We start from the raw sequence: 24,305 nt of genomic DNA on the forward strand, positions 1-24,305 counted from the left end.
TTTCTAAAGCAGTTATCAGTTTAAAGTCAAAGTAAACAATAAATCCTAAATATATCGTTTAATACTTTGTTGTTTAAGCTAGCAGGTATGTTTAAACGGAACATCATACGCTATGACTTTATGCTAATTACAGTTAGCATGCTAACTGTAATATTTGCTAGATATTTTTTATTTATTGTCAAATTTTAATGTCTTGTTTCTTTTCCAACACATTTAACTAAATATGAATAAATAAAAAAGATTTAACATTTTTAGCTTTATTTTGCTAATTAGCCGTTTGCTAGCTGACAAAACGAGCAGCAAAATAACAAAACTATAATAATCTGCCCAGCATACCAGAAGCAAACAAAAGTTAGATGACTTCTGCTGTGAATATTTGTTTTTGAGAGCCAGAGGATGAAACTGTAGTGAATATTTCTCCAGTCTGGACGGTGTGAAGCTTTTCTGTCTGATTTCTCCTTCCTCCTGCGGCTGTAGAGGCTCCACAGCTCTTCCTGTCTCTGCCTGGATCTCCGTCTCTCTGATTATCCCTGCGTGTCGGCTCGTTGCTCCATGTGGTCACATCCTTCTGTGTGTGTCTGTTTTTGTGCTTCTGTCTCCCGGCTTGTTGCAGATATGTCACTGAGTTTGTGGACCTGGGTAATGTGTCAGCCTTAAGGACGTTCAGGGTGCTGCGCGCGCTCAAAACCATCTCAGTCATCCCAGGTGAGAAACACGAGGGAAACGGAGCGCCGCCCTCCTGACCCGCCGAGCTGCTAGAAATAAGTGGCTGTGTTTCATATCTCTTGCTGCATACTCCCTGCTGAAGCTGCTCTATCTGCTCTGTCATTCCTGGAAATGAGCTCAGAGGTAGTATGCAGAAACGTGAGGCGTTTATTGACACTGTGTGAGTGGACAGCAGAGGCCAGAAACGCTTTTTTACCAGCAGCAGAGGAAGAGCGAAGGACCAGCTCCAAATGGAGGATTTTAAATTTGAGCTGAAATTAGCTAAACCCAGAAACACTTTTTATATGGATTATTGATGTGCAGATGATTGTTTCTGTCTTAAAATAATGGCAGATCAGTTTTGGCCAAAATGTTGATTTTCACAAACTTCTCTGCTTCATTTTCATGAATCTTGCTGCCAGATGTTTTCTGTACTCAAACCGTCCAGGTTTGGCTGAGATTTCAAAGTGGAGCCTAAAAATTTCCTACACTTTTTGTGACAAATTCCTTCATTTCCCACAATGCCACTGGGCTGGAAGCGAACCTGACATACCGAGTCCAGTTCTGGTTCTTCCTGCAGGACGTCGGCCCGTTCCTGATCTGTTTGGATCTCCAGTTTCTCCAGTTAAATATTTTTACTGGGAGGTTTTGGTGATTAAAATGTTCAAACTGTCATAAAAACTGAAGCAGAAACGTTTGAGTTTAGTTTAAATGATTGATATTAATTTATGATTTGTCTGAATCTGAAAGAATAAAATGAAACTGATTAGACTGTAGATGTTTTCCTTTCCATAGACGTGAGAATGAGTCAGTGGTCGTGTCGCCGTGCCGAAGTTTCGGGTCGCTCTGTGTGTCCACTCTGCATGTCGGTGTTCTGAACAGCAAGGCGCCTTGTTGTTCCCCTGTGGTTCTGTTTTAACTCGGTCATTAGCCAACAGACACTGGAAACAGGGTCAGCTCTGTTTGTAATGAAGCAGCTGAACAACATTCAGACCCTGGAAACGGAGGAGTTTCTGACATGGTAGCGTTTGGACGGCTGTCAGCTTGTCTGCTCCCTCTGTTCACTTCTCAGTGTTTGTTCCTGTTGTTCTGACCCATTTCCTCTGTGTGTCTCAGTGTAACTTCAGGAGTTTAGAGGGTGAACTTGGTGATTTTCAGCAGAATCATTGTCTTATTTATTCTTTTATTTATGGTATAAATGCATGATTATTTCATTTGTTTATTACCTGAATAAAGATGGCCGCCCCTCAGTTTTACCTCACTAAAATCCTGATCCAAAATCTAAGGCTTCTCCCTCCTGATGGTCCGGTACCAGATTTGTTTGGTGGTGAAGGGCTGCAGGAAATCACTCTAAGGGCCACAAATGGCCCCCGGGCCTCATTTTGGACACCTCTGAACTAGAGAGTCTGGTCCGGTTGGTGAGGTGTGAACGCTAATCGACCTCTGACCTCAGTCTGGGTTCGGTTGAAGTGAACTCTGGTTCGGTTTGAATGTGAATGCCAAGCGGACCAGAGAGCGCTCCAAAAGCAGGAAATGGACTACAGCGCAGGGCATTCTGGGTAAATACAACCAAAGCTAACGTGCTAGCCAATGCTAGCAGCAGAAATGGACAGTTGTTGAAGTTTTGGTTCCAGTAGAACCGGGTCTATCGGACTGTCAGGAGGGACAAACAGCCTAAACTCAAATGTTCCCTTTTGGATCAAATTCATCCTCCGTCTTGTCGCTGAGTTTGTGTTTAAACATTCATCAGAGGGCGGCCATCTTTTCCTGCTGTTTGACGTTACGGTTTAAAAGCAGCTTTAAGTATTAACCGGCCCCGCGGCGCTCCTCAGGCCTGAAGACGATCGTCGGCGCTCTGATCCAGTCGGTGAAGAAACTCGCTGACGTCATGATCCTCACCGTTTTCTGCCTGAGCGTCTTCGCCCTCATCGGCCTGCAGCTGTTCATGGGAAACCTGCGACAGAAATGCGTCCGCAGCACGGAGCACTGCATCAACGGCAGCCTGCCGGCCAACACCTCCTTCTTCTGCAATAACAAGACCTGGGCCTCCATCAAGGACTTCATCGAAGACGAAGGTGAGTCCGCAGGTCGGGCGGGTGGGTCGGTGGAATCAGAACTTCCTGTTGGACGCAGGTTGCTGTTGACGGTTGCTGGTTGCTCTGGAGATGTTTCTGTGTGTCAGAGCAGAGATGCTGCTGCTGCTTCCTAAACGGACCAGACAACGTCAGGTTGGAGCTGCGGCTGCAGCTGACGTCAGGGCACACACACACACACACACACACACACACACACACACACACACACACACACACACACACACACACACACACACACACACACGCTCAGTCTGCTCGGCCGTCCTTGTTCTCCATCATGTGGATCACAGACTGACGGTTATATGGACAAACAGTTCAGATTAATTCTCCTGATTCATTATTTTTATTTTTATTATTCATCCATGCAAAGTTTCATTTACCTTTAAAACAATTATCTCTTATTTTCTGTATTTTTGGAGTTTTTGTCTCTAATCTCTACATCAGGCATAAACTCTCCTAATTTCAAGGAATAATCAGTTTAATATCAGAGAAACATTTTGTTCCCAACATTGTAACAAAAAAACAAACCAATTTTTTTCACTAAATTTACTTTTTCATTGGAAAACAAAATCTGTAAATTTAGCCTTAAACACATCAATGTCCCTCCGAGTTTATAAAACCACAAACCTTTAAAAGATTCAGATTCCAGGCCGATGTGACGAAGGTCAGTAAATCTCACAGCGCAGCGTATCCCAGGATGCATTGCAGGCTGAAGGGAAGGTTTTTGTTCTTGTAGGAAAGCTGTTGTTAGGCTTTGTCACTTTTAATATCATTTTTGTAAAATAAATATAATTTATTTAATTAACGCCAACAGGCCGGATCTTTTTCAGGATGGACCCTGAACCTTAGATTGATTATTTTAGCCCAGTTCTTAGCTTAGGATTAGCTGAGTCTCTTTTTTTACTTATTATTCCCAGTTAAGCTTTTTTCAGCTCAATGTAACATTTCTTAACATGGAATACATTAAGTTAAAAAACTTAATGTATTCCAGCTTATCTTAGTTCATTTGACCTTATTTAACATTAGCTTAGCATACCTAAACATCGCTAGTATCGGCTCCGTTGATCATATCTAATCAACAGAGATGTGATTAGATTAGATTTTTTTAGATGTAGATGTTTTTTAATGTAGCCTGTTTACCATGGTTAAGCTTTTCTTTCTTTTGCATAACTTAGCTTACACTTACTTGGCTTTGTTTATGTTAGCTTAGCTAAACATAGCTTAGCTTAGCTTAGTTCATCCTGTCTTATTTCAGTTTAGCTAAATTATTCTTAGCTTTTCATAAAACCAGTTGTCATCATGTTATTGACTGAATCTATAAAAAATCGCCAAAATAATATTTAAATATTGTTTGAAATAAAGTTTCGGCTGCTCTGGATAGTTACTGTGTAATTTTATTGTCCATCATTTCTGTTGTTCCCAGAACCTTTCAGTGAAAACGGTTCCAGAAACAGAATAATAAAAATGAATCTCTTTTCATCAGGCTGAATGTTTTTGTGGAAATGAAAAGTCCAGCTGCTGCTGCATCAGGTAAACACCAAACAAAGGAAATGTTTCCACAGAGTCTCCAACATCCATTACCTTTATTCCACTTCAGACTCGACACAAAGACTTTAGTGAGATTTTACATCCTGACAACCAATCAGTCAATAACTCACTTTATTCTCTGATTTCTCTCATTATTAGATAAATAATCACTGCTGTTTATTCATGACGTTTAAAGATGGAATAAATTTGACTTTCCAGGAAGAATAAAACCACACGGCTTTCAGCATGTTTGGACTTTGACTAGGCCATTGAAACAGTTCAGTTCTTTAGGTTTTAAGCTTCCTTTGACTACAAGGTTCTGGGTTCTGGTGGCTGTAAAACGAGCCCACATCATGACTCCTCCTCCACCGAGCTGAACGGTTGGTTTGAGTTTTTATTTTGCTGTTTTTTCAGTTTGGTCTCCAAACTCGACGTATTCTAGATAAACGTCTCAGTTTCAAAGGTTTGTGCTGCTTTAAATGCCGCCATATTGTTTCTCTTCCGACTGTGACCTTTGACCTGCAGACTGAGGCCTGAATCAGGAGCTGGTTGTTTCTGTGTTGGGACGTTAGAGTCCTGGCAGGGCTGCTGCTCTCTGAGGCGTTTCTGTTCACTCCTTTTCTCCAGATCTGCTCCGTTGCCATAGAAAACATGGCCGCCTCCTTCGTTTCCACCCAGACGGTCAGATCGGCCTTCCTGTCGCCAGTCAGGCTGACTGGTAGATTATCTCCGAGTGCTGAAGTTTTGAGTTGTATTGAAAGTAAAAAACTAAATCTGTTCTGGTAAACAGTTTGTCCAGCGTTGATCTGACTCACCTGAAGGCTGCAGAGCGGCAGACTGCTTCAGCTTCCTGTTTCCTGTGACGGAAACATTCACCTGAGCCTCAGCTTCCTGTTTCCTGTGACGGAAACATTCACCTGAGCCTCAGCTTCCTGTTTCCTGTGACGGAAACATTCACCTGAGCCTCAGCTTCCTGTTTCCTGTGACGGTCGGTGAATGAGGGAATTGAACCGGCAGCCTGCAGGGTGAAAGTTTAGGTTGTGTTGAGTGAATCCAGATGAAGTTTACAGTAAAGGTGAATGTCAGGACACGCTCCTCTTCACTAATGCACCTTCTAAATGTTCGCTCCCAGTTTACCTCTGCATCCATCACAACAAATAATTGTCCCCTGCGGGTTGCCGTATCGACCCCTAAAAGCTGCTGTGAAACCTGAGAGGTGTGGGGCGGCGCAGCCTGGACTGGACCGGCCCGGCCCGACCCGGTCCGGTCCGGTCCGGTCCTCAGTCTGCCGATCAATGCAACACGTTCTCTCCAAACATTTCCCATCAGGCTTTGCTTGTGCTGAGTCAGCAGGTGGGTCGGGTTACAGGGCGGGTTGCGTCTTACCAGGTGAGCGGTTCTGATAAACTCATGATCTGATTGGTTCTGGACGTTTTGCTCTGATTGATGAGGCAGAACCACCTGGACCGCCGGTCCTTTGACTGGTCCCTTCCTGCTGATGAACAAACCGCCGGATAATTCACTCCGGACTATAACTCTTCCTGCTGTGTGTCAAACCTGCAGATTTTCTCCTGTAAATTTATCTTGTGCTGATGAAAACGCTGCGGCGGAGGACAGAGGTTTATTCATCCCTGACAGGATAATTTGCTGCTCTTGAGTTTTTAAAGAGGAATGAAATTAGGCGCTCTCCTTCAGGCGTCCCGTTGAGACAATTTTCTACATTTCTGCAGCTCAGTGAAATCTTCCCAGATGGTGGTCTCTTTGGGAAAAATGAATCTTTGTACTAAATGTCAGAGCGAGTGCTAATATGCATTCATCTGGTGACGAAGAACATGACTGTTGAACATCAGGTGATGCCATGAAGTGGAGGAAAACACAGAGAGACTCCAGCCTTTGTTTCAGCAGCGGTTCGTTTGCTGCGACGACCTTTGAACATTTACGCAGAATAAATCGTTTATCGTCTTTAATTAGCTTAAATTCTCTGTTTCTGGTAAACTGGCTCTTCACCTGCTGAACAACAAACTGCAGTTTGCTTTGTTTTCCTCTGAACTCAGTAAAATAACAGCCAGATGAAACTTATTATGTGAGTAAAATATTATCAATGTAACGTCAAATACATGGAAAACCGACGGCTGCAATAAGAATCTCAACAAAACAAGATTAAATTAATAAAACATAGTTCATGTTTTAAAGGAAATGCTAGTTTATACAAGGTTATATTTCATTTTTAAGTAATTAAATTGGTTTCTGAATGATTTTCCATCTGCATAATGATAAAGGTAAATCTGGATAAGGTGAGGCTAGCTTGCCCTATGCTAACCTAGGCTAAGGCTAGCTAAGTTTAGCTAAGCTAAGGCTCACAAAGCCAAACTGAGGCCAGCAATTCAGCTTAGTATAATTTAAAAAATACTTTATTTATCCAAAAACCGAGATAAGCTCCTCCGAGTCGTAAAAGCAGTATCTTGTTGCCATAGTTACGTATTATAATAACTGTGTGAAAGTAAAAACGATCCAGAACCAGAGGGACAAAATGTTCAATCACACAATTCAACCAGAATATGAACAAAAATATGAAGGAAAGTCTAGAAAAATAAAAAATATATTCTAGAAACAAAAACAAAGCAGGTTAAGCTAGGCTATGCTAAAGCAAGCTAACAATATGCTAGCTAAACCAAACGAGGTGAAGCTAAAGCATAGCTAATCTCAGACACACTGTTATAAATAATAAAACTGTTTATGTTTAATAACTAAAGACGTTTTTGGACTAAATAATTTTTTACTGAAATACGTTTGAACGTCTGTTAGCTTCGGTATTTTTAACTGGATTTAATAAAATAAATGGGACAAAATTATTTTGTGACAACAAAAGACTAAAGATCCAATTTAGAGTCTAATTTAAAACATGTTTTGTGTGTCAGCGAGTCCAGATGATCAGAACTCCTCCCCACCAAACTGGACCGGCTCTGCGGTTCTGTTGTTGCTGTGACTGCGGGACTTTTGGGCTTTTAAATTCTGTTGTCACTGTTCTGTCAGATTGGATGTTCCTCATGGAAAGAGGAGCTGGAAACACGACAGGACGGATTAACGTCCCAGAAGAAGCTGAAACACGGAGAGCCACTCAGTCTGGCAGAAAATGAGACGGGAAGAAGAAGAAGAATCCGGTGTCGGACCGCAGACCGGATCCGCTTCACCTGGTTTAATCTGTCATTTCCTTCCTAATCATCCTCAGATTATTTAATCTCAACGTTTCCCTGAACCAGTCTGGGCCAAACCCTGGTTTTGTTTCCAACCAGTAAAATCGTGTTGCACGTCAGGTTCTGCTGCTGCTGAGTGGGTTTGGGCCGCTCTGGTACCGGAGTCCTCCAGCAGACATTAAGGCGTATTAATGCCTGCGGTGGGTTTAAGTGTTGGATAAATGTTTAACAAAGCGTGTTTGCTGTAATGGTTCAGGTTTTATTGGCCGGCCGCTCAGACGGTCCAAACAGACGCAGCCGGTCTGATGAGCGTATTGATCCGCCGGTAACCGCGGGAGACGGGCAGGAAGCCGGGACAGACGGCCTCACGCCCTGTCTGCAGGAAGCTTTAGGAAAACAAAGCTCGGGTCTTTTATTTAAAAACAGACAGTTTTCCAGTTAAAGGTGTGAAACTTTTCCAAATATGAAACATCCTGATGGTGCCGTTCTGAATATTGGTAAAAGTTTCCATTTTGCAGCAGGTTTCCACTTCCTGCCTTGTGACGTTTACAGTAACTACAGTCACAAATGTGAACATTTGAACAGTAAACATGTTCATTGAGTCTATTTCTAAAAATCCTGATTTTGTTTTCCATGTTTGTTTCTGCTGCTTCAGTAAAACTCCATCAGGATGAAGTTAGTTTGTGTCTGGAGAAAAAGCCGTTTCAAAAATCTTCTGATTATTAAGTCACGATCAACCGCCCCGTTGCCTAGCAACCGGTCGGGTTGTTGACGTACCTGCAGGGGGCGCCACTTCTTCTGGGTCTGAATTAGTCAAAGATATGTTCAGTTATATAACTGTGACTCTGTTTGCCGCCATTTTAACTTGTATAATGAGAAAACACAGGAGGGGGCGTGGCCAGCAGCAGCTTATTTGGATAAAAGTGACAGAACCTTAAAACCTTTGACAGGAAGAGAAACCTGGTCATCTGAGACAGATCCTGACCTGTTAAAGGTTAAAGGTCACCTTTACGTTAAACAGGCAGGTTTTCTAAACATATTCACTTCATTAATGTAGAGACAAATTTAAACCAATAACTGAATCTCATCCGTTCCAACTGGAGGTTTGAGAAAACAGCAGAACTGAACTAGGACAAGTTTCTGTGCTGATGAAAGTAAAACGTTAATCAATCTGAATGGCAGACTAGACTGGACTTCTATAGAGAGGAACATGAGAATAGTTAAAGTAACAGCCATGATGTGACGTGGAGAGTAGAAGGAGAAAAGAGTGAAGAAAAGTGAAAGTTTGTCCTAATCTAAAGACAGGAAGCTCTGAGATCTCTGTGAGGAACAGGAAACAGTTCTGAGGAACAGGAAACAGTTCTGATGAACAGGAAACAGTTCTGATGAACAGGAAGCAGTTCTGATGAACAGGAAACAGTTCTGATGAACAGGAAACAGTTCTGATGAACAGGAAACAGTTCTAATGAACAGGAAACAGTTCTGATGAACAGGAAACAGTTCTAATGAACAGGAAACAGTTCTGATGAACAGGAAACAGTTCTGATGAACAGGGAACAGTTCTGAGGAACAGGAAACAGTTCTGATGAACAGGAAACAGTTCTAATGAACAGGAAACAGTTCTGATGAACAGGAAACAGTTCTGATGAACAGGAAACAGTTCTAATGAACAGGAAACAGTTCTGATGAACAGGAAACAGTTCTGAGCTCTGATCTTCTTCTTCTTCTCTTCCAGATAATTTCTACAAAGTGGAAGGAGCCAAGGATGCCTTAATCTGTGGAAACAGCAGCGACGCAGGGTGAGTCCGACCTGCCTGTAGGGACCGGTTCTGGTCCAAACGACATGATGGATGGATGGATGGATGGATGGATGGATGGTTTGGGTTTGGTTTCGTCTCTCCAGATGTTTCTATAGAGCTTCTGTTTCTAGAACTCTTTTATAAAATGTGTCAAACTGAAGGTTTGGAGTTAAATGAACCTTTTATTTATTCATTCTAAGAAATCCTCCACATCTCGTCACGTTTCTGATATTTTCTCTAAAATCACCATTAAACTCCCAGACCTGTTGATCAGAATCTGTTCCTGTGAGGTCCGAACGGTCCGGGTTTCTGTGGATCCGGTTTCATCCTAACTTTACCTCTTCAGCTGCTCAGAGACGCTGAGTAACGTTTAGTGGATTTCTGGAGCTGTGACCTCTGGAGCGCCGGATGTGCCGCCGTCCTCCAGGGTTTCCGTTCTGCTGCCGTCGTCCTAATTTGTTGGAGGATCCTTTAATATGTAGCTGCTGGGAAAACGTTCTGTAATACCAGCAATAAATCACCAGCGAGAGGCAGAAACACGCTGCCTCCTGCTCTCCTCCTGCTCTCCTCCTGGTCCGGCTCTGGACCGGTTAGAGGAGCGTTTCTGACTGATGGAGCAGCCGGTGGAGAAACGGTTCAGTGGAGGTGAAGCAGAGCGAAGGCAGCAGGAAGTATCAGGACTGATCTGAGCAGAACAGGAAGGAAGAATCACTGAACGTATTTATTTAGACCCAAGAAGAAGAAGAGAGGAGATGAAAGATGTTTGGAATCAGGAGGAACTTCCTGAAGTTTTATCTCTATCTGATGACGAGCTCTGGGTCTGCTGACCTTCATCGCCGTCCTGATGACTGTGTTTAACCTTTGACCCCGTCTCTGACTCAGCTGTGAGTCGGAGCGATGAGTCCTGTGGGCATTTGTTCTGCCGGGTCGGACCGATCCGATCCGAGTCAAACCGCTGGAGGAATCAGCAGCCATGACGGCGCTCTGAACCACCGCCTTGTTCACTTCCTGTTCTCATGAGAGATGCTGATTGGCCGAGCCGGAGGGCGACGCAGGCTGAGCCGACCCGGCCCGACAAACCGACGCTCCGTCTGACGCCGAGCTGGAAGGAAGAGCTGCAGGTTGATCAGGCTACAGGACGATGAGCTGCAGGTTGATCAGGCTACAGGACGATGAGCTGCAGGTTCTGTTTGGGTCGAGGATCTCGTGTTTTTATCGCTGCAGGTTCTCCAGTTGTGTCGCCGTCTTGCTGTGATTTGCTTCTTTAGACTCTTTTTGTTATTTTCAGTGCTTTTAATTCAGCTGAAGTGTTTATGACCTTTACTGGTTACCATGGAGATTTAATATTCAGTGAAAGCATATTTAGCTTGATATTTTGCTGCAGAAAGGAAAATTTAACAGCCTGAAGCTGGAGTACCTGGTGAGTTCCCAGCATGCACCTGGACAACATGAAGACTCTGCAGAATGGAGCCGGAATGGAACCGGAGCAGAACCGGACCTGGAGTGGAGCAGGAACCAGAGGTTCTCCTCTGCTCTTCCAGAGGAAGAGGTGACCTACAAATCGTCTGCAGAGCAGCAAACGTCCTGCTGACGTTCCTGCTACTTGCCCAACGCGGAGCGACAGCCTGCCTCGTTAGGAAGCTCGTTAGCGGCAGACGTGATGTCGCCGTGTAACATCTGACCTCTGAGGTCACCGTCAGGAAGTTGTTGAGTGCTGACAGGAGGAGCTGAAGGCGGCCGCGGGGCTGGCGTCAGGTCCGGTTTGGACCTGATGAGGCTGATTAATGAACACGGTTCCCCTCAGAGTTTAATATTCCTGGAAACGAAACAAATTCCCAACAGGAAAGCTGGAAAAGTTCAGCCCAGTCCAAAGATTTCTGTTTGAACGAGACGAAGCAGCGCCGGACCCGAACACCAGGGGGAGCTCTCTGAGAAACCACTGAGGCTGCTGTCCGGTTAGCACCAGCGTATCCATGGTAACCATCTGCTCTGGAGAGTTGGTCAGCCTGAATGGGAGAAGTTAGCAGCTAGCCGCTAACTCTTGTTCTGGTTCTGGTTCTGGTTCTAAACAGCAGATTTTTTGCAACTATTGGCTGTTTGGACAAAACTCCTTCACTTCATCCTCCCACTGGAACCAGAGTCCAAACTGACCCACTGATCCTCGTCCAGGTTGACTCCAGTTCAACCATTAACATGTCAGATTGTTTCCACCTTTTCTTCTGGTCTCTGCAGGTTTTAATGTTTCATCAGCAGATTTTTCTGCTTCGTTTTATTTTTAGAGACGTTTTTATTCCTCATGAAACTAATTTGGGACCAGAGCTTTAAATGAATGGCTGCAGGACGGCTCACCTGCTTTCTTCAGTTTTTTCTGCCGTATCTGAACTCGTCCAGACCGCTGCGATTGGACCGGGTTTGGATCCGGTCGGACCGGGTTTGATCCGCTGGCCGGTTCTGCTATAAAATCTGTGATGTTTCTGTTTGTGCCTTGCTGGCGCCCAGCAGCAGGAGGGGCCGGTAGAAAGGTGTGTCTTTAATCATCATTGACCCGGCTTGTTCTCAGAAAGACTCCGCTGTCATCGCAGCAGTTAGGAAGAAATATGGCCGCCGCGGCGTGAGGAAATGGCCGGCGGGGGGGCAGGTTTTCCAGGAACACGCCGCGTCACGCAGGCCGTATTCATCATTCCATTAGCCGGCCGCTGGTTGCCATGTTGACGCTCCAAACGCTCCGTGTTTCATTAAATCAGTTTGCTGCTGTGTGTCTGTCTGGGTGGAGCAGCGCGGCGTGTCGATGCACCTGCAGGCTGACCGCCCACACACACACACACACACACACGCACACACACACACACACACACAGACTCTGATCTAAATGGATGAAACATTACGCTGAAAGCAACACGGATCGATAACCCGCCTGGTTTCAGTATCGCTGCTCTAAGTGGAGCTGCTTCTCTCTGTTGGGGGCGCGCTCCATTTCCAGCCCACATCATCACCCCTCCACCGCCGTGCAGGGCAGATGGTGGGAGGGGACTGGGTCTCATGCTCCATCCTGATGCAGTCAAAGACAACAAGCCATGACCTTTGACCTCTAACCTGCTAAGATCAGGATCTTCTTAAAGGGACAGAATAGAATAGAATAGAATAGAATTCAACTTTATTGTCATTGCACTGTCACAAGTACAAGCAACCAGATGTAGTTTGCATCTATCCAGAATTGCTCTACGAGATATAGATATTTATTTACAGATGTACAAGACTCTGTATGTATGGACTATAAGGGGTTATAGCAAGAGATATAGATATTGTGTATAAATATAAATATGGGAGCTATATGCACAGATTATACAGATTATACAGAATATATAAGAATGTTAGGGAATGGATTATAGATAAATAATGGCAGATAAAATGTACAGGTTGTATGTGTGTGTGAAGATGTGGACTCCCAGGAACCAAGCTTTGTTAATATAAATGCACAAACCTGCGCCTCTGGTCTTGCCGGAGTCACCTGCTGTCCTGTCGGCTCGGTGTGTGTAGCGTCCACTAGCTGGATAGCATTTTCCGGGCAGCTGTTGTTTAGCCATGTTTCGGTGAAAAACATGACATTTGAGTCCATAATCCGTCTGTCACTCGTGATGGATAGTCGTAACTCGTCCATTTTATTAGCCAGAGAATGGACATTGGCGAGGAACATGCTGGGTAAAGGGAGCCGATGTTGTGTTAGCTTTAGCCTAGCTCACACTCCTCCACGCTTACCCCGCCTCTGTTTACGTTCTCGTCGCGGCCTGCGTACCCTTCCACCCGGCCGGGAGAAGTGAGCAGCCTCCGGTGTTCTGGAGATCTCTGGGATGAGTCTCAGATCTGCGATCATAGAGTCAAAATTGTAGCTCCAAAGGTCCAGAAGTTCGTGTCTGCTGTAGCGCAGCAACGCTGTGCAATTCTGAAAAAATAGTCCAGTAATGAATAGATAAAAAACCACTAAAGAGCAGATTCTGGAGAGACGCTGAGCCTCGCGTTGTTCACGCGCCGCCATCTTGGTCTCTACAGTACGGAGCCCCTAAGGGGACATGGAGAGAAAAAAAAAGGAAAGAAATCCCGACTTATTATCTCGAGATCCCGACATCAGTACATAACGACCTAATCACAGTGATGGTGATCACTGTGGGGGTAGATATATAGATTTTTATTTCGAGCTTGGGCTTGAGTATAAACACATTAAATCAGCGCTTGACAGCAGACATGGATTTAGTATTAGTGAGAGACATCTGAAGAGAGTTTTCAGAGCGCGGGGACTCATTCGGCGCAAGTCCTTTTCCGACTTGGCAGTTTTGGTAGAATTCATTAATAACCAGCTACAGTCCTCTGGACAGCTTCACGGTTACCGATGGATGTACGCTAAATTGCATGTGCATGATATCCTCCTCTGGGACATCTCTGGACCGCAGAAAATGATATAAGTCGTCCTCCATAATCAATGTAGACACACTCCCCCACGTTTACCGCATAAAAACATGCCTTTCCCCCCCAAAAAAAGTAACTCGCGATTTTTCAGAAATGTCGCGGGATCTCGAGATAATAAGTCGGGATCTCGAGATAATAAGTCGGGATAATAAGTCGGGATCTCGAGATAATAAGTCGGGATCTCGAGATAATAAGTCGGGATCTCGAGATAATAAGTCGGGATTTCTTTCCTTTTTTTTTCTCTCCATGTCCCCTTAGGGGCTCCGTACTACAGAGACCTAATTTCAATGTCAAATTTCTTTTAAGTCATAAAACATTTTTATAACAACTGAAGGAAACGTTGACTTAGTAAAATGGCTCCCTGGACTCACCTGCTGGTCCATTCGTCCAGACCTGAATCTTCATCTCCTCTCTGTCTTCCTCCACTAAACTTTCTGAAGCTTTATGTTCCTTCTCGTCTCTGGGTTGAACTGTTTCTGTCCCGGTTTGGTCTGCCCTCCGAGTCCCGCTGTAAATCTTCCTCTATGGCTTCATCTTCATCACATGTTGCCGGGAACGCGGCGCAGGCGGCGCCGGGATCGGCCCACGCTGGAGGCTTGAGATGAACTTTATCGATCCCAGAGGGAGAACCGGGTCACAGCAGCAGAACAGAGAACGCTGCTGTCACACGGTGTTAATGAGAACACATTACCCACAATCCTCCTCTCTCTCTCTTCGGCTCGGCGCGGGAACGCTGAGGGACAAGTGAGAAGGATGTTGGACAGTCTGACCTTCTGCTGCAGTCCACGCCAAGATGGCCGACATGTTGATTCAGATTCGTCCTGAACTCTTGCTGGGAGCAGAAACGATAATTCATCGTTTCATCGATGGATGAAAGTCACATTTCATCCTCCTGATGCTGCTGCGCCTCCTGATGCTGCTGCGCCTCCTGATGCTGCTGCGCCTCCTGATGCTGCTGTGCCTCCTGATGCTGCTGCCTAATGTTGGATGTTGGGACTCAGAAAGTTTATGAGTCCCAACATCCAACTTCATCCAACAGATCCATGTTTTTGTTTGTGATGGTGGGATGGAAAAGTTTCTTTGTCCTTCAGATCTAATGGTTGCCATGGAGACCAGGTTCTCAGCTCCGGCTGATTGACTGTTTTTGGTCGTAGAAGTTGGAGACGCTGCCACCTGCAGGTGGGAGTTGGCGTTGCGTGTTTCTGTGATTCTGACCATAATTGTGTTGAATTTCCACAAATCGTGAAAAACGTGAAGAATGGACCAGTTACATCCAGAGCATGGAGCAGCAGAGCAGGCCCACAGCATCATGCTGCCACCACCATGTTTCATTCGGTTCTGTTAGTTTCACTCCAGATGAAACTGGACTCAGATTCTCCATGAAGGCCCGTCTTTGTGCTCTTCCGGGTCAGCAGTGGTTCTGGTTCATGGAGTCTCTCTGATGGTTGGATCATGACCTTTGGCCTTAGACGTTTTTCTGTGCGGTCCTGGTTCGGGTTCGGGTTCGGGTTCTGGTTCTGGTGAGTTTTGTGTGAAATGAACCCAGGTTTGTCCTGTTGACTCTGTACAATCGGGTCAGAACCAAACAGACATGATGAGCTCCATGATGGAGGAGGAAGTGAAGAAATATTTACCCACAAACAGCTTTATTGACACAGAATGAATTAACGCTGTTGACACTGGATCCGATCGATGGAACCATGTGACCCAACGGAGAGAGAGGCGGGAAATGTTCTGGTTCTGATCCGACACCAGAGAAGGTTCTGCTGCTCCTGTGAGGAAAGATCCACACAGGTTCAGTTGGTTTGAGTCGTTTTATTCTGCCTAGCAACAAGGCAAAGTTAACTCTGATTGGATGAACAGTTGAGTTCAGAATTAAGGTTTTATTTTCCATCCAGAACTCATTTTGCAGACTGGTGACCTCTGACCCACCAGGACCCGGTTTGTTTGGATTCTGCAGCCGGTAAACGTCAGAGGTCAACTAGTTTCTGAATTATCAGAGAAAAATTAGCAGCTACACTGCAAAAACACAGAATATGACCAAATATTTTGGTCTAGTTTGTTTTGCAAATGTCTTAGTTCAGTTGGAATAAAACAAAATTTAAAAGAAACTTTTCAGCAAAATATAGGAGCTTGTCTTAGGTCATTAATTTATAAAACTAGGAGTTCTTGATCTAATAATTCTATAGTTGATTTAAAAAAAAATTCCATCATCAAAAAGAAACTTATTGCTTTGATTCTTTCATGTTTGAGAATCATTTTATCTCCATGGCAACCATTCAGCTGTTCTTTCCTCTCAGTTCCTTCAGACTAGCCAGCAGCAATTAGCAAACACCTGGTGGAAGAGTACATCAAGGCGTTAAATCTGGAAGTAAAATTTCTATTAAATCATAATTAATATGATTACTGCCACTTTAATATTTTATTTACATTTTTCCAGTTTTGTAAGTTGAGTCAGAGGAGCTGCTACTTTTTAGGAAAAACAATATTTAGCTGTTATTAACTTTAATAAAACTCTTGTGAAAAGTTATTTATAAGTTAGTTTTATCTTCAAGGTTTTTGCACATAAAGTAAAGTTAAAATGTCTCGGTAAGGTTTTGTGTTTTTGCAGTGTAAAGTTGGTGAAAGCTCCAGAGACGGACAGAGTTTCTCTCTGTATCGATCCAGGCGGCAGCCGGCCCGGCAGCGGCCCACGCCTGCGGTCCCGTCGGTCCCGCTGGTCGCCTCGGTCGCCTCCGCCCCCTCAGACTCTATTCCTGTAGCCACGGCGTCCCCCCTCCCCAGCCTGCTGCTGCTATGAATCAGCTGCTGAAGCCAGCAGGATGGAGCGCTGCGCGGCATCCCGCTGAGCGCCGTGAAGTGTGTGAACCACAGCCAGCCGCGGCTCGGCGGCGCTCGGTAACGAGCCGCGGGATGAGTTGACCGCCGCGGTCAGCGGCTCGGTCCGGCGCAGCGCTGCGGGAAACCGACTCTCTGGACCTAAATGTGTTTGTTTAGCGGATGGCTCTCATGTTCCTCATGTTCCCGCCTAATGACCCAGTTATTACTGCATGACCCAATACGCTGGTGCTGCCGGGCCGGTCCCAGCCAGAACCATCATTATAACACACTCAGGATTTATTTTAATATTTTGTTTGAAAAATGTGAAAGTAACCAGAATAATAATAAGATGCAAACTTTCTGTTCATCAGGCAGTGAGAAGGAAACAAGACAGAAAATTCAAATAAACTCCAGGAGTTTGGAGTTTATTTTAGCTGCCTGTCGGCCCGATCCGCGGCGCCGACCCGCCTCCTGGTTCTGCTGCTCCTGCAGGAGCCGGATCCAGTTTGAACACAGAACTCAGAGGTTCTGGAGCCGGATCTGAAGAACAGGCGGTTCTGATCAGACGCTCCAGCTGCGGGTCGGACTGAGCGGTTCTGTTCTGACAAAGTTCCCAGCAGAACCTGCAGGTGGTTCTGGACGGTTCTGATGGCTCCTGCTGCCAACGTGATTAATAATCAGATTATTATTATTGTTAATAACAGATTAGATTATTATTAATCTGATTATTAACTGATCATATCTATCAGTGAACTGATCTGCAGTTTTATTCTGACTTTATCCAGATTAGATTAGTTCGGTCAGATTATTAGAAGCTAACCTGAACCGGGCTCAGGGGAACCGGATCAAAGCGGCTGAACAGAACCGACCCACAGAGACTCAGCCGCTCCTCCAGCTGTTCAGTAGGTTAGACCGGGATTGGATTAGGACGTCTGGAATTAGATTAGCAGGTTAAACCCGACTGAGGCGAGCTGCTGGAATCAGATTACGGCGCTGATGAACTCTGCTGTCCGTCTAACCGGATTACCTTCCTCCGTGATGAAGAGCAGAGGTCAGAGGTCAGCCGGCGTTCTGGGAGGAACCTCCGGAACATTCCCAGGAAAACACCACGTCCCCGTCTCCCTGCGGAGAAACCGTCTCCACGGCAACCAGCGCCGGGACACGGTTGCTATGGCGATGCAGGTTTCTCTCCTCCTGGGGGAGTTTACCTGTGTGTTATAATTAGAGGTGTGTGTGTTTGTGTGTGTGATGCAGGTCAAAATATGTATCTTCAAAACAGGAGAATAAAATTTTAATTTATACAGAATCACAGTACGCTCAGTGTGTCAAAGAATAATACATAAATATCAATAAATATAGATATATAAATATAAACTACAAACAAATCCATAAATACAGAAATGAGACAAACTGGCAGTTTATAAAATATTAAAATGTTTCTGAATAAACATTATGAGCAACAATAAGAATCTTTATTTAGTATGAAAGGAAATATTTAATTTGAAAAACACTAAAATATCCTGTCACATAAAAAACAGTAAAAACTTTTTGATTTTATCGACCGACAGTCGGTTAAATAATTTTAGCTTTTATGTTCCCAAAACTCCGTCTCCATCAGAGGACAGAGCATCATGTCTCTGAGGACAGGTCGTCTCCTCCGTCTCCTTCGTCTCCTCCGTCTCCTCCGTCTCCTTCACCTCCTCGCTGCTCTAAACTTCTGGTCTCCTTCAGAGTCCCACCATGAAGGTGACGGGTCAGGTTCTGTGGTTCTGGTCCACTTTTAGACTGGAAGTGTTTGAAGCTTGGTGTCTCCACCGCAGCAGACTGTGTGTGTGTGTGTGTGTGTGTGTGTGTGTGTGTGTGTGTGTGTGTGTTGGGGTGTTAGTGGCCCCTGCTGAGGGGCCTCCTTCACTGTGAGTGCTGCTTCTGAAGTGGCGTCCCTCCATTAACACAGATGGAGGTGTGTGTCGGAGATAACCGCTAGCTGTCATGCTGTGACACTTCGCACGCGCGCGCGCACACACACACACACACACACACACTCTCTGAGGTTTGTGGCGATGGGAAGCGGCGCAGCCATCACACACTCTCTCACATGCCTCCATGTTGACTCACTCATCAGGAGACGGATGGATGGAAGTGGAGGAATGACACACTCTTCATGGTGTGTGTGTGTGTGTGTGTGTGTGTGTGTGTGTGTGTGTGTGTGTGTGTGTGATGAGTTCATCCTTCAGTCACTCTGGACTGGAACATCAGCAGATCCGTCTCAGTTTGATCCAATCAGGATCGATCCGTGTTCCTGTCCCGTTTGGCTCAGATTTTCCGTTTATTTTCACCCCAATGAGTCAGAGCCGCTGCTAACGGCTCTGCAGATCACACACATGCTGGACACGGCTCTGCAGATCACACACATGCTGGACACGGCTCTGCAGATCACACACATGCTGGACATTCCAGTCAGTGAATCGTCTCCAGCTCAGTCAGACTGGACGTCTGTAAACACGATGCTGCGTTTCTGTTTCTGATGCTGCGGAAGCAGAGACGCAGCATTCAGCTTCTATTCTTCACTAATCTGGAACAAACTTCTAGAAAACTGCAAAACAGCCGAAACCCTGAGTTTATTTAAATCCAGAATAAAAACCCAGCTGGTTAAAGATTCATAGTAAGTTTTACATGTTGATGTTTGTTTCTGGTTTCTCAAACTGGTGACTTTATAATGTTTTTATAACTTTTTATTTTTGTGGTTTTATGATATAAAGCACTTTGAACTGCCTCGATTCTGAAGTGTGCTGAACTAATAAATTGATTGATTGATTGATTGATTGATTGGTTCGTTAAGCAGCTGCTTTGTGTTGGAGGTGAACATGATGAACATGAATCAGGTTTTTTCTGTGTGTTTCTGTGAATGTGGGCGGAGCCTGACCCTAATGAGCCAGTCCAGTCAGAACCAGAACCAGAACCAGAACCAGGATGGTTCCTGACTCTGCTGCTGCTCTGTGTTGCAGGAAGTGTCCCGATGGGTTCGACTGCCTGAAGACGGGCAGAAACCCAAACTACGGCTACACCAGCTTCGACACGTTCGGCTGGGCCTTCCTGTCGCTGTTCCGGCTGATGACCCAGGATTACTGGGAGAACCTCTACCACCACGTAATGACGCTCTGGGTCCACTCTGACCCGCTGAGACGTTCTGGACGTATAGTTTTAGTCACGTCTACCTGTGCATTGTTTAGCTTGTTCCAGGTTCTAAATGATCAAATAACCTGAAACTGAATAAATTATCTTATTTATTGATAAGGTCAATAAATAACCTTCTGGTCCAGAAGGTTCTCAGGTTCTGAACATTGTTCATATGCATTAATATTCACCGTGGAAACCGTCTTGATGCTAACGCTAAGCAGCTAACATCTGATCTTTGCTCTGTTTCATTTAAACTGTTGAACAATCTGTTTATTTTGGAGATGCTAATTTGGCTCATCATATGTTCCCTTCACGGTGCTCAGAGTTAAAATTAGTTATTAATTATTGGTTGTTGGATCAATCGGACCTGGAGAAGAGAGGAAGTGATGTCACCGTTCTGCTTCCTGTGTGTGTTTGGGCCAGACGCTGCGGTCGGCCGGGAAGACCTACATGGTGTTCTTCGTGGTGGTCATCTTCCTGGGCTCCTTCTACCTGATCAACCTGATCCTGGCCGTGGTCGCCATGGCGTACGAGGAGCAGAACCAGGCCACCATCGCCGAGGCGTGTCAGAAGGAGCGCGAGTTCCAGCAGGCCATGGAGAGACTGAAGAAAGAGCAGCAGGTGGGTCGGGGTCAGCAGGTCACGACCTCTGGACCTCTTCAGCCTGTTGACCGGAACTCCTCCGTTCTCCAGATGGCGGCGCAGAAACCGCCGGACTCCGACTCCCTGACCTCACCAGACCTCTCACCTCTTGGCCCGCCATTGGATAGCTCTGAGGAGCGGAGGCGGAGCCAGGCGCTGATGGGTGTGGCCGACGGGGAGGGGAACCTGTCGGAGGAGAAGCTGCTGCAGGTGGACTTGATGGACGGGGGAAAGGTGAGTCTGAACCGGCGCCGGGCGTCACCCTTTCAGAATAAAAGCCTCACGGCTCCGCCCTCTGCGCCGCCAGGCCCTCCATCCTCTCCTCGCTCGCTCCTTCTCCACGCGGACGCGACGAAGCAGTCAGGTGTCGTCCATCTTTAACTTCCGGCTGAGGAGCCGAGGGTCGGAAGGCGAGATGGCGGACGATGAGTTCAGCGTTCCCGGCGACGTGGTGGATGGCGTCGGTGGCAGGACGTACAGCGGCGGGACGTTCAGCGGCATCCTGACCAACCCCTGGCCCAAACGCAGACTCAGCACCTACAGCACGGCCAGCAGGAACTCCCAGGTGAGCCGAGGATCCGCCGACCCGTCACACTGGACCCGGCCTGTCTGACATCCAGACGGCTAAAGGAGGTCAGCAGGTCAAACATCAACAGATTCCTGCTACAGAAACATCACTGGAGGTCAAAGGTCAACATACAGTCTAACAATGGAAAGCAGAAAGGATTCATTATTATTTTGTTTTTAGTTCATTTCATAGTAAACAGAACCACAAACATCCAGTGACTTTAATATGAGAGCAAAGTTTATCTGTAAACGTCATGAACAGAATAAAAACTGTAAAAACAAAAAACAATCATAACAGAATAAAAGTTTTAAAACATGTTTCTGCAGGTTTTTATTTAAACAGTAAACCTGCAGGTCTAGAATTAATTACATCTCCATTTTCTACATTAAAATATAATATTTTATTTATAGTTGTGCTGATAATAAAACAACCACCTTTTGAATTAATGAAGAAAAAACTTCTTGTTTATCATCATCAGCAGGAAAAACTTTCAGCAAATGATTTCTGTCTCTTCCCTCCATCATGGCCGCCGTTTACATCCAGCATTCCTCTGATTTGGTTTGGCTCCTCCCCCTTATGACATCACTGCTCAAACATGGAGGCTCCTGTTTAGCCTTGCTGAACTTTTCTGTAGGGATGAACCCTCGTGACCTCCTGCAGGCCTGTCACCGTGGTAACCGTGGTTATCACTGAGTGGCCTTTGACACGTCTGACTCGTTAACCTCTGACCTCTGCCTTCTGATCCGCCTCCAGGTGTTTTATCCCACCCTGAACGTCAACGGGAAGCTGTTCGTCTCCATGGACCAGAACGGGGTCTCCCCGCCGCCGCTGCAGGGGCAGCTGCCTACCTGCACCATGGAGAAGGTCAAGGAGGAGAGCGTGAGTTTGGAAACACTGCTGCCTCCTGCAGCCGCAACACACACACGTCTGAACCAACGCTTCGCATAGCTGCAACACACACGCACGCACACACACACACACACACACACACACACACACACACACACACACACACACACACACACACACACACACACACACACACACACACACACACACACACACACACACACACCAACCGGCTCAGGTAACACCGCCTCCAGAACCCAAACATACCAACAGAGACACTGAGAGTCGCTTCATCTTATTAATCAATCAGTTATTTATTTTATGTTTCATCTGCGACCAAAATCACAAACAGAACCTGAACAGAACCTGAACAGGACGGGTCCAAGTCCTTCCCCAGCCGTGTTTCCATAAACGATTTTTATGTCCTTTAGTTGGCCTGTCGCAATAAATGAATAAATCAGTAAATTAATAAATCAATCACTTGATAAATTAAGACCAGCTCAATAATTTCTATTTGCATAATTTATGGTTTTTCTACCAGAACCTGGATGATAAAAGTTTCAGTTTGGTGTTTTGGTCTCATGGTTTCTAATGTCTGGGAGAATGAAATGTTTCTGTAACGTCAGAGAAGCTTGATGGAAATGACAGCATGAAAATGTCTTCTATCTGTTTTGTAAAAAGGTTTTGATGGTGGCCTGAGGTGATTCTTGGATCTTCTGAGAGATTTGAGGCGTTAAAAATGAAACGGAAACGGATTTTTTGAACCGGTTCTGCTGTAGAGTCCGTCTCGTCCTCTGGCGTTTCTGTGCCTTACCAGAGGAACCAACCTGAGTCCAAACCTGCAGGAGGCGGCACTCTCTGCTACATGCTAGGCTACTTCCTATTTACATGTTAGGAATGAATATATTTATGAATAAACAAGTTTCAGAAGCATATTCATAGAAAGAAAACTGCCTGAGGTTTTCTGAACACAGTAGAGACCAGACTGAGGTCAGACTGTGGGTCTGTTCTGGTTCTAGAAGATCTGGAGGCGTTTTCAGTTCTGGAAATTTTACCTTAATGACGCCATGATGGATGAGTCCAAAGGTCCTAGTCAAAGTATGTTGTACTCCAGGTCTACCAGGAGTCCCCTGAAGTGACTGATATCAGGTTCAGCAGTCGCCTCAACCACTACTGACCGTCCAGTATCACAGATTAGCGTTAGCAGGTTTAGCACTTCGACCTTTGACCCCGGGCCGACCCCAGCGGATGAGCGCTGTGCCTCTGTGCCGTTCCGTCCAGCAGAGGTGAAAATCACATCTGAGATTTGGGTCTGGCTGAGCGAAGCCGCTGAATGGTTGTGTAGAAGCTAACGCTAACGTGGCGACATTTGTTCATGTCTGCTGACCTTAAAGCTGCGGCAGGCGGATTATATAATCCTGTTTCTGGAGCGTTCACAGATTCAGAGACAAACGATAACAACTGAACAGGATTTTATTCAGTTCAGAGAAACAAAGACAGTTTGGTGTCTGGATGGACGTTTCCAACCAGAGGAAACGATAAATATCGATAAATATCAATAAATATCGTTTCCTCAGACGATATTTATTCCCAGAAAAATTCAACTTGTTTTTATCTGTTTGTTTTTCTTTGAAACGAGACAAACATGCAGTTTATGTTTCAGATCTAAATGATTCACAGCTCCATTTTCTGCAGAAGTCAGACTTTATTAAATTATAGTGTTTCGTTTGTCGTTGCTCCTTTTTCTTCTGGTAAAAGGAAAAAAAAACACAAAAAAAATTACATTTGAAAAAAATAAAATAATTTGTGAGCCTAAATTCTGTTAAACTTCACTGTTTTGTGAAAAGGTTTGGATATGTAGAACTGCCTCTGGCTGCAGCTCCATTTCTCTGATTCAGGTCTGGACTTTGACTAGGCCATTGAATAGATGGATGTTTTCCTGCTGGAAGGTGAACCTCGTCTCCAGTCTCGGCTCTTCAAATAGATTTTCATTTCGTTTTAACCTGAATTACTCCATCTTGTCATCAGATTGGACTGGCTGCCTGTCCCTCAGCATGATGCTGCCACCACCATGTTGGTCTGGAAGTTCAACTTTCAGCTGTTTGCTTCTCTTCCATGGTTTGTAGCAAACCGGACTTCTTATGAGTTTCTGTAAACTTTGAGTTTCTTCTTCCTGGTTCAGAACCAGAACCAGAACTGATGGAATCAGATTACAGCTGGACTCTGGGTTCTGATTAGGAGGCTTCTGAAAGGTTAGTTTATTTTTTTTTGCTTTGGGGTACCGGATTAAAGGGGGACAGAAACAAAAGCACGCCACACTTTTCAGATTTTGTGTTTCTGTTTGGTTCTGCTCGGCTCAGTCACATGAAACCCAACCGGACTCTGAAGTTTGTGTGAAACCTGGTGAAACGTTTGGAGGAACTGCTGCTGTTTGTGTTTCTGAATCTGATCCAGTTTCAGGTTCTGA

At 45.2% G+C, this 24,305-nt stretch overlaps 1 protein-coding gene across 1 annotated transcript in view; it reads left to right on the forward strand.

Annotated features, from left to right (window-relative positions):
- Positions 1-24,305, forward strand: part of LOC102230440 (sodium channel protein type 2 subunit alpha-like) — a 116,317-nt gene that overhangs the window by 35,403 nt on the left and 56,609 nt on the right. Inside the window, exons 7-14 of the mRNA XM_023326813.1 lie at positions 614-705; positions 2,538-2,780; positions 9,258-9,321; positions 19,608-19,749; positions 20,203-20,400; positions 20,473-20,655; positions 20,729-20,986; positions 21,743-21,868. Coding sequence (XP_023182581.1) covers positions 614-705; positions 2,538-2,780; positions 9,258-9,321; positions 19,608-19,749; positions 20,203-20,400; positions 20,473-20,655; positions 20,729-20,986; positions 21,743-21,868 — 1,306 coding nt within the window. The remainder of the gene's footprint in view (positions 1-613; positions 706-2,537; positions 2,781-9,257; positions 9,322-19,607; positions 19,750-20,202; positions 20,401-20,472; positions 20,656-20,728; positions 20,987-21,742; positions 21,869-24,305) is intronic.

The sequence above is a fragment of the Xiphophorus maculatus genome, chromosome 21 (genome assembly GCF_002775205.1).
Source record: "Xiphophorus maculatus strain JP 163 A chromosome 21, X_maculatus-5.0-male, whole genome shotgun sequence".
NCBI classification, from domain to species: domain Eukaryota; kingdom Metazoa; phylum Chordata; class Actinopteri; order Cyprinodontiformes; family Poeciliidae; genus Xiphophorus; species Xiphophorus maculatus.